General features: G+C 44.9%; 1 protein-coding gene across 1 annotated transcript in view; it reads right to left on the reverse strand.

Moving 5' to 3' along the window:
• col17a1b (collagen, type XVII, alpha 1b) overlaps positions 1-13165 on the reverse strand; it is a 31737-nt gene extending 18572 nt beyond the window's left edge. Inside the window, exons 1-17 of the mRNA XM_030379675.1 lie at positions 12908-13165; positions 11764-11828; positions 10006-10056; positions 9730-9852; positions 8946-9263; positions 8692-8748; positions 8242-8277; positions 7932-7982; positions 7259-7408; positions 6323-6955; positions 5863-5946; positions 5589-5648; positions 4843-4998; positions 4461-4550; positions 4338-4382; positions 2577-2723; positions 394-1269 (exon numbers count right to left, since the gene is read on the reverse strand). Coding sequence (XP_030235535.1) covers positions 394-1269; positions 2577-2723; positions 4338-4382; positions 4461-4550; positions 4843-4998; positions 5589-5648; positions 5863-5946; positions 6323-6955; positions 7259-7408; positions 7932-7982; positions 8242-8277; positions 8692-8748; positions 8946-9263; positions 9730-9852; positions 10006-10056; positions 11764-11818 — 2932 coding nt within the window. The 5' untranslated portion in view covers positions 11819-11828; positions 12908-13165. The remainder of the gene's footprint in view (positions 1-393; positions 1270-2576; positions 2724-4337; positions 4383-4460; positions 4551-4842; positions 4999-5588; positions 5649-5862; positions 5947-6322; positions 6956-7258; positions 7409-7931; positions 7983-8241; positions 8278-8691; positions 8749-8945; positions 9264-9729; positions 9853-10005; positions 10057-11763; positions 11829-12907) is intronic.
• Between the last annotated feature and the right edge of the window lie 3554 nt (positions 13166-16719).

Below are 16719 nucleotides of genomic sequence, written 5' to 3' on the forward strand. Positions count from 1 at the left end.
GTGAGGACTGTGTTTGTAAGGACTGTGTCTGTGATGTTTGTGAGGACTGTGTTTGTGAGGACTGTGTTTGAAGTGTTTGTGAGGACTGTGTTTGTGAGGACTGTGTTTGTGGTGTTTGTGAGGACTGTGCTTGTGATGTTTGTGAGGAATGTGTTTGTGAGGACTGTGTTTGTGAGGACTGTGTTTGAAGTGTTTGTGAGGACTGTGTTTGTGGTGTTTGTGAGGACTGTGCTTGTGATGTTTGTGAGGAATGTGTTTGTGAGGACTGTGTTTGAAGTGTTTGTGAGGACTGTGTTTGAAGTGTTTGTGAGGACTGTGTTTGTGTTGGTTGTAAAGACTATGCTTGTGATGTTTGTGAGGAATGTGTTTTTGAGGACTGTATTTATGGCTCACCTCTGAAGGAGTGCGACTGCATTTCAGTTTGCAGCATCTGCTGGATGGTCTGCTGAAGGACTTGACTGTCAACATATCCACCACTGACACCACCAGTGCCTCCAGCGGCACCTACATTAACACCCGTACCGACACCGATCCTTGTAGCGCTACCACCATCGCCATAAGCAGTTCCCCTGCCGACAGATGTGCCAGATGTGCCACCAAAACTAGTACCACCACCATATGCAGTACCACTACTAACACCAGTACCAACACCATAGCGACCATCACCGACAGAACCAGTACCGCCAGCATGACCAGCACCTCCTCCGTAACCACCAGCAACAGAACCAGTGCCGCCAGTATGACCACCACCATAACCACCATAACCACCACCAATGTAGATATTGGTGTTACCACCGCCTCCGCCAGTACCACCAGCATGACCAGCTCCCGCACCAGCAACAGAACCAGCACCACCAGCATGACCAGTACCACCAGCACCAGCACCAGCAACAGAACCAGCCCCACCGGCGAAGCCAGTGCTGACTCCAACCCCAGTGCCGGCGTGAGTTCCTCCACCCGTGTGCAGCGTGATGTCGTTGTTTAAGTGGGTGCCTGTTCCTCCTCCACCAACACCACCCGCCCCTATAACACCACCTGCATGACCAGCGCCTGCACCACCACCTGCACCACCATGGCCTGCAGCTACACCTCCACCAGCACCAGCAGCAGCGGCGGCAGCACCACCAGCGGTACCAGCCCCGGCACCACCGGCGTTGATCAGGTGGATCTGGTTGTCTGAGGCCGAGAGACGACTGGAGCGCACGGACGCCACCGAGGACTCCGCCTCCAGGGCCGAGACGCGGTTCTTCAGCCTCCTCACGTCCTCAGCTGGGGAGCAGATGGCAGGGAAGGTTAGTCAACAGGCATAGCCGAGTAGCATGGTCGTATCTGCAGTGCTCGTCCTATAGTGTAAGAGCTATGTGTCTGTCAAGTAATTGAATTACTTTTAAATGAAAAATCAATCATTAACGTTATATCTATATATTTTTTTCTTCAAGCAAGCCTTTTTCAAGCCTACTTTTCTAATGTAGGTAAGAGAACAGGGTGAACCTATTTGTCATAAGATTGACTTTTAAAATGATCAAGGTAATATTCAATCAAACATATTCCGTAATGAATGGACTGAATGGACTTATGAATTGGAAAAAGACATAGATACCTAATACCTAAATAGATAACTCATTTCAACTAATTCTGATAGCACTGATGCCTGTTCAATTATAAATAATACCTAATTAATACCATTAACTAAACTAGCGGCTTGCATTAACTAGGGGCGTTTGGGAGTGTGGTATAGTGTGGGGCTGAGGAGCCCTTCAGACAACTGACTTGACATGACCTGAAAATGTTTTGAGTTGACTAAACATTCACCAACTTTGTGGCAACTTGTGCATCTTAAAATACACACGACCACGACCAAGACAGTTAACGGTTCTAAAATTGAAGAAAGACTTTAACATAAATATGTTACATCTGAATTTGTCTCTATGTCAGCGAGAGAGAGAGAGAGAGAGAGAGAGAGAGAGAGAGAGAGAGAGAGAGAGAGAGAGAGAGAGAGAGAGAGAGAGAGAGAGAGAGAGAGAGAGAGAGAGAGAGAGAGAGACTGTTGCAATGTTGTTATCTGGAACAGGTCCAACGGACAATGGGAACCAGACGTGTCTGTGGTCCCGGAGGTCCTGTGACCCCGCCCGGTGTCAGCTTTGATTAGGTCTTCATTTCCTGGTGTTAAAGCTGTTACCATCATGTGAATCTGTCCTCTCCGGTCCGTTCCAGTGAGAGCAAGCGTTCCACGAGGGTAGGACCGAGGTCCAGACACTAACTCGTTTGTTTTTAATAACCGTCTTGGTTCATTTCCTTTTTTCCAGAGCAGATTTGTTCAGAAGTACAAATGTTTCACAACCCTCACCTAAAATCGCCACCTAAATTAATAAACAATTTGCTTACTTGCTAACTAACTAGCTGACTAATTAACTTACTAAGATAACATCTAAGGTGGGAAATTCAGGGCACTTACTGAGATCAAACAACTAACCCACTGACTAAAAAGCCCAAAAAAAACAAACGACCCGCTAGCTACAACTAACCACCAAACAAACTCATTAACCACCTCGCCCCGCCACTACCCCCTGACTCACCCATGGCCAGGAGTCCAAAGAGGAGTCCGAGGAGGAGCAGGGCGAGCAGCAGGAGGCCCAGCAGCCACTTCCACCAGGAGCAGCAGGAGTCGGCGCAGCAGCAGAAGGCCCCTCCTCCTCCCCCACAGCCGTCGTCCTCCCGGATCTCTGGTGAGGGGGGCATTAGAGTCATCAGCATGCTGGCCTCAATGGTGGGCAGCCACGCAGTAACTTAAGGGGTCCCATACACACAGGTGTAACAGGTGCAATGTGAGCCTGTCAGCCTGCTGTGTAGACCATAGGCACAAAGTAAGATATAGAGCAGGGGTCTTCAACGTTTTCCAGGCAAAGGACTCCCAAACTGATGGAGAGATCGAGCAGGGACCCCCTACTTATATATTGTATAAAATGTGTTTTATATTAAACTGGTCCTATAGTGCCATGTATAAATGTAACTTGTTATTTTGCATTCAATACATTCAAATAATACACAGGTTCATATATTAATGTTTTTATTTTAAACATGTGCAAGGTACAGTGAGTAGGATGGCCATGCCACTGCCATTCATAAACATAACATAACATAATAAACTGATACCTGCCAAGATCAACAATGTCTGTCAATTGCATGAAATCATGCATAAAAGCTATTCAAATGGACATTTTTAAAGCATAAATGTGGAAACGAAAATTAGTGATGTTTGTTAGTGTCTTTCTTATCGCTCCGGAAGTAGTCCGGTAACTTATTAACCCCAGCGGGTCCAGTTGCTAAGCGACGTCAACGTCTTTGGCGGAATATTTCTCTGCTGATCGCTTATTTTCCCAATGATGACTGGCGTTCTGTACATTATCCCTTTCATAACAGCACTCTCTCTCTCCCATTAGTCTTGGCTGCGCACTCTCATCCAAATACGTATTGTTTTCGGCGGAGGAGGGGGTATTAACAGAGGCGCCGCATCCCATTAGGCATACCAGGCAACTGCCTGGGGCCCCGCAATTGTTTGGGGGCCCCGGGCCACGGGGGGGGGCCCCCTAGAGCCCCCCCCCCCCCCTCCCGTCAACAATCGCTCCACCCCCCCCCGTCAACAATCCTCTGCCTAGGGCCCCCACATTGCCTAGAATCCCCCCTGGGTATTTATAAAAACCGAACGAGAAACTGACGTCGCTATGCTGTCCTTCTTCTTAATTGAAGGAGCAGGCAGAGAAAAGCTCTCTCCTACTGGGCTTTCATTAAAATCAAATGCATAAAAATGTGCAGCCAGTCCAGATATGTCAGGTGCGCGCGAGAGACTGTAAGTGCACGAACATATGCTTACCACTTTTGTAAATTCCATATATAGTAGGACATTCGGATTGCATGATAGGAATAGATCTATTCCGATTAGAAATCGGATCAAAAGTGTCCATGTAAACGCGGCTAGTGTGTTGGATTCATGTTAATGTGTGTTTAAAGACATTTCAATTTGTGGAAAAAATTGCGGGGGGGATATAAAAAAATGTCTCATCAACCAAAACTTTCGCGACCCCCCTGCAGTACCTTGCGGATCCCATAGGGGTCGCGGACCCCCTGTTGAAGACCTCTGATAATGAGAATCACATAAATATTTAACGCGGAAAAATATACAAAGGTAAGAAAACAATATATGAATAATAAGATGATTTACAAAATAGAAAAGATAATAATAAAAAGATTATTATTATCATTATTATTATTATTATGGAAAAACAAAAGTATAATGCATGCTATATGCATGATTGAAGCCAAATAATATATCGACCTACCTGCATACGTTGCCTTGTCTTTCATGAGAACTCCAGACGATCCATCTGTCAGAACGATTTGTTGTTCAGCTTTTATACTCTAATCAATTCACATTGTTTTTAACACCGCTTAATTTTCCTTACAGTAATTGCCGCCGGCTTGTTTCATCTGAGCTCCTTCACTATAGCTGGAAACCATCTTCTCCTTTTTCATGGAGTCACCGGAAAGAGAGCCTATAAAGGCAAATCAGATGATTCAAACGCAAAGTCAAAAATGTGTAAAAGTTGCAATAAGTTAAATAATTAAATTAAACTAATTAAATCTGCATATTCCAAATCCTTTCTCTTATATAATAGTGCTTTGCTTTAATTAAGCAATGGGACCTATTTCTAATGAATATTAAAATGTTGTAAGATAATCATTAAAACAAACGGTTATTCAAACAAGATTAAAAAGTATTGTTTATAATAAAATATATATAATACTATTTCAAATCTGTCCACAGGGGGGCAGCAAGGTACTGACCGCTTCCTAGATGAATGCCGCTGCTGGTGAACTGCTTGCCGCTGTCCTTGGCGAGGATCAACACCTCTGTGTCCTTATTGGCTACAACGTTCTCCTTGTCAAAGATCACGTATTTGAAGTCCTTCTTGTACGAATCTTCTGTCTGAGCTCTTGTGGCTGAGGGGAAAAACAAAAAACAAATCATATCAAGAAAGGCTAAACATTTATTATAAACAAAAGAAGAAAGTGAAGGTGAAATGAGGTGAACAGGTGTGATGGAAGGAATAATAAATTGTGTTGAAACTTGTTCTGCTGAATTATGTTTGGTCTTATGATCGATGTTCGCATTATGATTAACATCATGATTATAAAGCCTAATTTTATTAGAAGGGTAGCACTTCACAATTAGTTGGTTGTTTATGCATTCGTTATGCAACAATAAACATTATTATATAGTATTAGCATAGGGGATAGTCTTAGGTTAAATCATATTAAATAATGTATAGATAAATAACTTAGCCAATATGAATACTATTATCTTAGTTATCTTGATCACCATTAGCAAAAATGAACACCATTATTACATGATTAATAGAACATTAGTTAACTGTTAATTAACTGTTAGTTAATGCTTATTACTGCATTAACGTATGTTAATTAATGGTTGATTAATGTGCCCTTATGTAAAGTGTAACCAGTAGTAATTTATCTTGAGTACTCTATTAATATCATTGCATTATAAAGTAATTGGGGTCCGTTAAACGTACTTCCAGAGACTCCAGTGCTGAGGAGACCACCGCTGGAGACATTCTTCTGTACTCCATAACCTGATCACAAACCCACACACACACACAAACGCACACACACACACACACACACACACACACACACACACACACACACACACACACACACACACACACACACACACATAGTATTTTAATGTCACATACAGGGAATAAATAAGATAAGCATTTGTTATAATTTTTGGTAAATTAGCAACAAATAGCATTGTACAAAAGACAGCTTAGTTAAGCTTACCCCCTGTGCCTGCAGTGACGTTAGCACCGCTGGTAGTAAGCACAGTGCTCGAAGTAGGTCCCAGATTGTTCTGGAAGCCGTAGACTGTAAACAGAGACACACAGATTGAAATAACATAATCGTCTCGGCACTTACATAACCTGAAATGTCACTGTCAGGGCTTTTATTGTCAAGTCGTCGGGAAATCAAAAACCCGGGGATCATGTGATTGGTAATTTGTAATATAATATGATCAAATTACATCAAAAAGGGATGAGAAAACAGGATGAACCGTTCTAAATGTATGTTATTACTACTATTCAGCTATGATGAAGGAGATCCGATACTTTGTATTTACGGCCTATCGAATGGCGTCGTTAACCCGCCCAGCGTGCTAATACACGTCCACGCGGGTCTGAAAAATGTCTGCTTGTGCACGTGACACGTGTACACGTGTGCACGTGTTCACAGGCGCTCTCACCGGAGAGGGAGGACGGGGTGGTGCCGATGATGGGGCCGGTGCCCCCCATGTTGTTGGTGCTGCTCTGGTAGACGTAGCTGCTGGTGCTGCCGGCGGCCACGTTGGCTGCGGCGTGGGAGGTGGCGGCGGTGGTGGGGGAGGTGAGGAGGGCGTTGGTGGACCAGTTGAAGAGCGGCAGGGCGCTGGCGTCCAGCGTGGCCGTTTCGTACTGACCCGAGCGGGCGGTGCCGTCGTAGCCGTAGCCCGACCGGGCGCTGGAGTCCTGGCCCACGGACGACCTGATGGTGGTCATCTCGTACTGCTGCTGGCTGGACTTGGTGCCGCCGTTGTACTGGCCGGCTTTGGCGGTGCCCACGAATATACCGGGGATGATACCAGAGTCGTAGTGGTCGGACGTCACGGTGGAGTCGTACATGCCGGACTTCAAACTGTCGTATTGGCCCAGTTTCCCGTTCATGTCGTAGTGGTTGGTTTTCAAACCGCTGTCGAACTGGGAGACCTTCAGCCCATCGGAGCCGTACTGGGCGGCGGACTGGGTGGACTGGCTCGTCTGCACGGCCATGTCGTGATGGCCGTTGGTGAAGCCGATGGGAAACGTGCCGGATCTGGGTTTGTTCTCAAAGTGGGTCGAAACTGCAGCGGAAAGAATAACAAGAAGGAGATTAGCTAAGAGGTTGTGTCCGAGACTTCACTTGCGTAGGCGTATGTTTGTTGCGGTTCGTGTATCAATTTGTGTAGTTGTATGTGTGTGTGTTTGCATGTGTCCTTGTCTGAATGTGTTTATTTGAATATGTGCGTGCATGGGGTAGCGGATAAGGTCCTCTTAGTGAGTGAGTAGATCAAGACTATAAATACATAAGACTGGTTCTCGGTTCTGAGTACCTCAGACTATAAATACGCCCGACTGGTTCTGATAGTGTGAGTGTGTCTAGCTACCCGTCTGTGAGGACTCGCTGCTGACCCGGGCCTCGGCCGTGGCCTTCCTGGGGACAGGAAGGGTGGTGGAGTGGGTGGAGGAACGGGTGGGGCTCACGCTGCTGGACCTCCCAGCATTCAGCAGCCTCTTCACATCATCCAGCTCCGTCCCTGGAAACCACCGGGTCATTAGCCTAGTGAGGACCGCACAGAGCTGACTCACGGCCCCGCAAACCACCTTCTATTCTAAAGTGTGGGATGAATGAACTCCTAACTACATGCAACGCCCATGAGTTTGAATAAGGTAGAGGTTCTTGGTTTTTGGTTGATCTACAATCTTGATGGGTTAACACGACTAGGCAGATAAAGAAGAGAGCAAATCTTTAACCTGTAATTACTTAAATAAAGCTTTTTGTTATTGGAAATATTTTGGTGGGAACCAATACAAATGTACAACAATACTGAATGGGACCTGTGTGAATTTGTTTAACAAAGGGATTGTCTCCATCTCTTATTCATAAATTCAATCAAGCAGCTGGATCTCATGAAGAGATTGATAAAAGATGGAGCTAAAGCATTTTATTACTAGCAACACTCCCATAGAGTCAACACTGAGGTATGTCCCTAAAGCATGGCTTTAGTGTGTGTGTGAAACATTACAAAACAAAAACTGGCAGATGGATGATTGGCTCACATCGGCAGGCAGTGGGAGAGGCACTCTGGAGGCGGGCTCTGATCTCACTCTCTATAAACCAAAAGAGAGGGGAAAAAGAGAGCGAAAAAAATCATGATGAGATGGACAGAATTAAAAGACATCCAGATGTATAATACTTGTAAACCCCTCCCACCACATTCTAAAAGCGGAGGAGTGGTCAGCGATAAAAACAATGGGGGGAGAGCAGAGTCTGTTTTATTTGTTCAGCTCTTAATCATGTCCACAGAGGAAGGAAAGGGAGTGCGTTTGATGATAGAGAGTGTGTTTGATGAAGGGAATCGAACTTCACCTCGGCTCTGGCTCCGCCCTCTTGGGCCATTGGCACCTGTGAAGAAATAAACACACATGTTAGCCCACGCTCATACGAATTCACACACATGATGTACTGTATATTCATGTACGTACACAGATGTATCTAGCATATCTATACACACACACACACACACACACACACACACACACACACACACACACACACACACACACACACACACACACACACAAATACACAGACAGACAGACAGACAGACAGACAGACACTCAGGCAGGAAGGCAGATAAACAGACAGACAGACAGACAGACAGACAGACAGACAGACAGACAGACAGACAGACAGACAGACAGACAGACAGGCAGGCAGGCAGACAAACAGACAGACAGAGTATCGTCAGCGTTGATCCACAAGTTGCCACAACGTAAAGACAGGAGTGAATCGCTGTTGTTTCCTATCCTCACTCACAATAGTTTCCATAGTCCTTGCGGGACAATTCTGGTGAGGAGTTGCCGCTGGAACTTCCTAGAAGACGAAAGAGAAATTGAAACAACCCACAGAAGGAGAGGTGCGAACGGCGCTCCTGTGACCTGCGCTGACCCCCCCTGTATTATTGGACTCATGCTTGTGTTTATCTTTCTCTCTCTCTCCCTCTCCTTCCCAGAATGTGCCAGGCCGGACGCCAACTAGGCATCCATCCCACGGCTCCCAGGCCTCCTCACCCTCGTAGCCCCCGGAGCGGCTCGTCACGTTCTTCCTGTCACGGAACGACGGCGACGGCCCCCCCGCCAGGCCGGCGCTCTGCAGCCTCCGCCCGCTCCCGGTGCCGCCGCCCCCGGAGGAGCTGGACCTGACCTTGGACACGGAGGTCACCACGTAGCCGCCGCCGCTGCTGTTCCCGCCGCTGCCGTAGCCGTCCAGGTCGCCGTAGCGACCGCCTCCCACGCCGCGACTACCGCTTCCGCCGCCGGAGGAGTCCCCCCCGAGGTAGACCCCCGAAGAGGAGCTGTAGTTGCTGCTGGCGTTCACGCCCACGGAGGCTGGGGGAGGGAGGTTAATTCCGGTCAGTGCACTAGACCACGCGACAGCTGGAACCTTTTAACGGGGGTTTACTGTAACTTTAGGTTCAACCGCTTTTCCCTTTCATTTTTTTTTTGTTCTTGGGGGTTTCCTTTAGTAAAACGCACACATGTGTACGTCGTCCACATGTCATTTAAAGATCATCTTAACGAGACTGTTATTGATACTCTACAGATATGTGGGATGTTGTCACCCTGAAGGAGGGTGACTGGTTTAAAAGTTTCATATGATCACATTCGAATTGTTGATCTTGGCAACCAAACATCGACACTCAACTCTACTCCCCTTCACGGCATGAGCAGCACATTTTTAAACAATGAAACAAGTTTGCAACCGGCATCCCCCTGACTGGCGCTGAGCAGCGTCACCGAAGGAGGCACACAGCCTCCCGCACACAGATCATGATTTATAGGGCTTCTTGCTCACTTGAAGAGAAAAAACTTCCACCGCTGTTCTGGGTTAAGACATTCTTCTCCAGCCCTCCGCCTCCTCCTCCTCCTCCTCCTCCACCACTGGACATGTTCCTGTGATTTGATCCACTGGTTCCCTCTAGCAACAGAGACACACACAACCAAACAAAGAGGGAACGGCGGCGCGCTATTATCCACACCGCTCCACCTCCCCACCCCCCGACATCCCGACAGTAGTCGGTTTATATTTAAAACGGACTGAAAATAAATAGAAAAGGATGAAGGAACTCACTTGGAGGCAGGGAAGCCAGTCTGCTCGAGGAAATTATAGTTTCTGTCAAGACTGATAGATTTAAAAAAGACACAAAAAAAAGAGAGAATGAGTCACTCACTCCAGACTTTGAGATATATATACTTTTCTTTTCTTTCTGGTTTCTTAGATGTTTGTCTCTTAGTTTGTTGGTTTAACATGAATCTGTAACTTGAGCCGCCTTAAATGATTAATTGCAACCTTTGTTTGTCAGAACCAAAGCTTATAAGCAATATAAACACACATTCACCACAGTGCGACCCAGCGGAATACATTGCGTACCAAGATTCAGACCTTCAGCTTCATAGACCCTATTAGTCGGGTGGGGAAACCTTCCAGAATCTTTGGAAATCATGACGAATCAATGCATTATTTTCAGTTCTGCATTCTGTTTCTCCACCAGAGTAGCACTTAGAATGCATTTAAACTGGGTTGTCATGGTTCCCCCAAAGATTCGAGAGGGTTTACCCACCAAACTAATCAGTACGGCTGCTAGGTGAATCAGATCCAATGGGAATTTTACAGAGTGAATTTCATAACGGAATAATAATGCCGCTAATGATATCAAATAAGGATAACTCTACTAATTGCCGGGAAGTTTATCCTAGCAACATAATGCAAACACTTGGAGGGAAACACTTCTTTTCCAGAACTGGGTTGGAGATCATTTACTGTATGCTAAGAGGAACTTCCAACTTCTTCTAATCTTGAGATCTAACATTGGATGTGAGAGAGCGCTGACTAAGGCAGAATAAGCTCTGATTATATATGTTTGTCTGTGTTGGTGTCAGGCGTGTATAATCATCTCTCTCTTTGACCTCTCCATCCACCCATGTGTCACAGTAATTATGCCAAATAAGCCTTTTCTTATAAACCTTTATTCCACATGTTGGTGGAGGCTGAGACTACTAATTATAACTTATTCTGATTCGCACAGCCCACTCAGAGCGCTAATATGCACAGGGTTAGTTATAATAAATAATAATTAGTTCTTATTTAAGCAGAACTTGTATGAGAGTGCAAATACACACCGGTTATATTTCTTGTAAATGACAAAAACACACAATGCTAGTTCTGATTCAAACAGAGCACTTAGTGCAAATATACACAGGTTTAGTTACAGTATAGTTACCACTACTTCTGATTCAAACAAAGCTCTTCGAGGACAAGTATTACACAGGGTTATAGTAGATACTAACTAGTTCTGAGTCAAACAGTGCGCTTATTAAAGTTTACCTTAATAAGTGTACTTAACAGATCGCTTAGAGTGCCAATATTGACAGTGGTAGATAAGTAAATTCATGTAAAACACACACATTGGATACCCAACAAAAGATTGGCAGAGGTTCTTAATGAAACACCGTTAGCCACTTGTTGTCCACAACATCAACTCTGGCAGTACTTTGTCCGTTGACTTTAGTGGCATTTTAAGCAGTGAACCAAAGCCATACAAGGCAATGAGGAGAACAATCGCTTCACTTTCTCAACCACTTGTAGCCCTTATAAATACCCTATCCGTTTAAACTTAAACACACTTTGATTCTATAGTTGTGTGGTGTAGGTTGGGTGCATGTCATATTTCACAGATAAGTTTAAATAACTATAGGGGCAGCTGATGCACTTGTAGTTGTAGCCTACGGTTAATAAATATGGCCTCTTTAGTGTCTGACTCGTCCACAAATAAAATGATTGTCTTTGTTGAAGGACACTTATACAGATGAGTGAGTGCAAGAATCTCACCATTTTCTCCCGATATGTCTGAGAAGTTCCTCTGTCTTGTTGTTAGATCGTCCATCCAACGTTATCTGGAGAGGTGATGATGGTTAAAATGAGAATATAATATGATACTGCATTGATTAGTCCTGCTGATTGGGTTCAAGCTGAGACCAAGCACTAATGATGAAAAGTCTTTGTTTGTTTTTATTCTAATCAATAGCGCTGCAAACTTGAACCTACAAATTATAAATATAAATTCTCTCTAATACAAGCTGTCAAGAGGTGGATATTACACAGCAAGGCTGCTGTTGCAAATTGTATGATAAAATTCCACATTTCAAGACATTGTTGTCTTTTTCTGACATTGTGCCTCTCAGCAAAAACACACCAACACTACTTTATTCTCATTAGTGTGCTGTGCGAAATGTGCCACGCTTACAGCATTAACCAAATTCTGACCAACTATAATAGATAAGCTCACTTGCTTTTATAAATCAAACACATCTAAATGAATACATCTTGTCTATGGCTCATGTTAAATAACACCACCAGATCAGATAAAGATAGGGACATGGGGTAATAACAATAATGATTCATGATCCATCATGAAAGGGAGAGAAGATTTCAATAGGCTTGGGGTTAACTTTCTGTCTCTTTTAACGTCATGACAACAAAAGAACAGAAGCCATTGAATTCTGAGGGCACAAAAGACCTCTTTATCACCACACCCTTTTTGCCAAATTTCCTTGAACATGTCTCCTCCTTGATCTTTAATTGTGGCCGAAATTCAAAGGTATCATTTTATCTTCTTATCAGTCTTTCCTTCTACTTTTCTAAGTTTTCATAACAATCCCATACTTCGTCCCTATTATAGTAGTCCAGTATATTCAAACCCAGACGAGTAAACGCAATGCAGATTTGACTCGTTCCATCATCAATGAGAAAGTTTCGTTGAGGCTCGAAAGTGATCGAGCTCCGCAGGAGACCACTCAGTAAAGTCCACTTTGCAATCCAATAGTCGACCAAAAAAGTATTTACAATCCAGAAAAAAATATATGGGAGCGCATGTGAACAAAACACAACAGAACGCCATCAGAGCAGAAAAAATACACAATTCATGCATCTATAGATCAAACAAAATGTTATCCAAAAATAGGGAAATCCATACCTTGAGCGAAGTCGATTACAAAAAAACACTTCACGTCACTTTTTACAGAGACGACGTGTTAAAATCCAGCTTGCCAAGATGTATGCCAACTGATTTGGGTGAAGCAGCGCAGAAAGTATATAAGAAGTCCAGCCCGGCGCTGGTGGTGGGATGTTCTGGCGTGTCACTCTCAGTCCACTCGCTTAACTTTCTCATGCAAGTCATAACAGAGAAGTGGGCTCAGCTCCCAGCCGCGCCCATCGGATCTTGGCAGACAGGTAGCAGGCCTGCACACAAAGCTGGGGAAAAGCATAGCCAGGGGGGGCGATGAATAAGATTTAACCAACGAGAGACTGGCGTAGTCACCTGATGTTTTTGGGGGATTTAAGGTCAGAAATCGATGCGCATTTTTATGTAGCCTACTTTTTGTCAGACTTTCCATACGTCTGGGCGCATGGACCAGCACACCGTAGACTGTAATTCTGCCCAAACAATTCAGATAAACCAACTCAACGTTTTCTTTCAGAAATAAGGAAACTGATTTTCTGAAGCCGCTGATCGAATGCATTCGAAAAAGACCTCGACTGTAGCTTCGCTTCACATCTGGCGCACACATTGGAGGAGTGAGGGGAAAATAATTCATAAATCATCTGCTCTGAACCACACACTTGTGTGTGGGTCACCGGCTCACAATTCATACCGTGCATTATGATTTGTATGCATATTTTTTATTTGTGTGCGTGTGCACTGCATTTTCGCTCCCTCTGTCTCTGTCTCTCTGTCTCTCTGTCTCTGTCTCTGTCTCTCTCTCTCTCTCTCTCTGTCTCTGTCTCTGTCTCTGTCTCTCTCTCTCTCTCTCTCTCTCTCTCTCTCTCTCTCTCTCTCTCTCTCTCTCTCTCTCTCTCTCTCTCTCTCTCTCTCTCTCTCTCTCTCTCTCTCTCTCTCTCTCTCTCTCTCTCTCTCTCTCTCTCTCTCTCTCTCTCTCTCTCTCTCTAACAGACATATTCATACCGATGCACTCATTTATATTTCAAAAGTATCATCATTGAACAATGTGCAACCGCCGTTGAATTCGCAGACAGAAAAAGCTAAATGCATGTTGTTCTCTCTGTCATTTGAGTCAATAGCTGCTTTTCCCCCACTGGCCGCGAGCTACATGCACGGGAGAAAGTGCCAAACCCTTGCCCACACCACACCCCACCCCGAGGAGACACCCACCCGTGACTCACACACACTGAGCTCCGCTCCAACCCGAGAAGATGGAAAATAAATTGTTGCTGTGCGATTGTGCGTGCATGGGCAGTGCCAGTCCGTTTCGAGGGGAAACGTGTAAAGTGAACAATTCACAATGGTAGGCTATAAAAAAAAACCGGGAACTGCATATGTGTGAGGCTCAGCACTTGGTAAAGCTAGGATTTGGATAGACTTGTTGATGTTCTCCTTTTCAGAGAGCTCGATTCTGTTAATAGAGAATGGCAAGTCTGTAATTCAATTAGGAAGGGCGTATAGGGGAATTCCTAAAATGATAGAGGGTGCACCATAGTGTAGAGTATCCAACCACCCAGAGAATAATGCTATAGGCTTGGAAAGGGAAGACTATTAAACCATCAGAGTTGAGATAAGATAAGCCATACCCAAAACTTGATGCCGTGGTGCAGGCTGCATTAAAATGAGTAATAAATCATCATAAATGTTCCAAATAGGCTATGTTAAGTTACGGTATGTTGCATTACATATATAGGCCTACTACATATACCAACATATCATTCTTCAATGGGCTTTTATCCCTTTTCAGTCTTCTTCAATTATCAAATTAAGAATACAAGACATGGATATTTATTATTACATTTTTTTGAATGATTGGCCATACATCAATCCACTTGGCGCCCCACTGTTGAGGTTGTGACCCCCAGCTTGTAAAGCCCCGGGTCAGACCATTTAACGTGACTAATGAGGATCCCTCCCACTGATCTCACAGGTCCCATGGCATGAAAATCTCACTTTATGAGGTTTTCTAACATTAATATGAGTTCCCCTAGCCTGCCTATGGTCCCCCAGTGGCTAAAACTTGCTTTCGGTGTAAAACGAGCGCTAGGTGTTCTGCTCGCCTTTGAAAAAATGGAAGCTCAAGCGCGCTGATTTGGAATGTGGCCCCATATGTCGTCATAAGGGGCCAAGCTGCCTCCCCTTTCTCTGCCTTGCCCGCCCAGAGAATTTGGCCTGGCGAGCGCCACATGGGGTTATCTCAGCCATCGTTGAGCCCCGCTGCCTGCCGCCCACTGCCGCAAGGCACCCCACCGCAAAGCACCGCCGCCCGGCAGTGGGCAGCCAGCTGCCGGCTACATCAGATTGATGTGGAAGTGGAAGAACCAGAGACGTCGGAGAGCCTGACGCAGTCGTTTCTGATTCATAATATCGTCTGGAGGCTCACAAAGCTTTTGGTCGTGATATTATGTATTATATGATATGTAGGCCTATTAGGCTAACTGATATTATTTATATATAGAGCTCCAGGACTGTAACGCAAGTGTTGTAGGCCTACACTTCTTTATTTGGATAACCGTTCTGCTGTTGGTGTTATGGCGCATAACACGTCGGACTCTCGTCTCTGGTATTTCCACAAAGAGACTCGTAGTGGGGGTTATCTCAGCCATGGTTGAGAAGGTATTGGGGGAAAGGAACTTTGGCTTTGACTCCCTGAAGTACATGAACCAAGACATACAGGAGAAAGGGATTGTTGCCCGAGATTGTCTCCCACTTGAGCCCCGCTTCCCGCTTCCCGCCGAGGGACCACAGCCTCGGCGTTGCCCGCTGCCCGCTGCCGAGGCGGCGAAGCTCCGGCGGGAGAAAATCGCAGGTCAACAATCGCGGGCAACATTCCCTTTCTCCTACATGTCGTCGTTCAGTCTACTTCAGATTGATGTGGACGTGGAAGAACCAGAGACGTCGGAGAACCTGACGCAGTGGTTTGAGATCCATAATAGTGTTATCAGGTCACTGTGACTTGTCCTCAGGGAGATCCAGGAAACGGCATTCCAGCTGCATTACATGGCTGACAGACCGAGAATATATGACACAGTATTGACCCTCCTCCCTTTTTATCACACATCAGTGTCTGGTGCAATGAATCTCTTATTTGTTCATTTCCCAAAAATGTCTCTGTCTGTCTGTCCGTCCGTCCGTCCGTCCGTCCGTCCGTCCGTCTGTCTGTCAATCAATCTTTGAGCATGTATCTCTCTGTCTATCTGTCTGTTTGTCTGTCTGTCTATATATCTATCCATCTTTGAGTATGCCCATATATCTCTATATCTATCTACCTGTCTGTCTGTCGTTCTGTCTGTTTGTCTGTCTGTCTGAACTATCGATTCACCCATCGATTCACCCACCCTTACTAACTATTTTGGTCAATTTATTGTGTGCAATAGTTGTGCTTATTTTTGCTCTGGATTGTGAGGGTCAACTACCAGGCTGTTTGGTTAATGTGGTGGCATCCAATTTCACTTTAAGGGATTATTTTATTAACTGTATTGAATAAAATCCCATGCTCTAGTTAAATGGTACAAATCAAGAAAATCAATAGCCTTGATGATCAAAAGGTTTGACAAAAGCTTGTGAGTTTCCTAACAAGGTAGCAACACCAGGAGAGCAGTGTGTTTAAATTTAAACCATAACATTTTTTGTGAGTGCTTCAAGTATCATATCTCAGATTTCTTTTTAAAGCTCATGAGCTGTAAAAAGCATGGAAGAAAATGAGTCACCAACTCATGAGCAGTAATTACCCTTCCCCTACAGGCTTATGAGATTCATCATTATACAATGTTAAATTCCGCTTT

Source organism: Gadus morhua, chromosome 15 (genome assembly GCF_902167405.1).
Source record: "Gadus morhua chromosome 15, gadMor3.0, whole genome shotgun sequence".
Lineage (NCBI taxonomy): Eukaryota > Metazoa > Chordata > Actinopteri > Gadiformes > Gadidae > Gadus > Gadus morhua.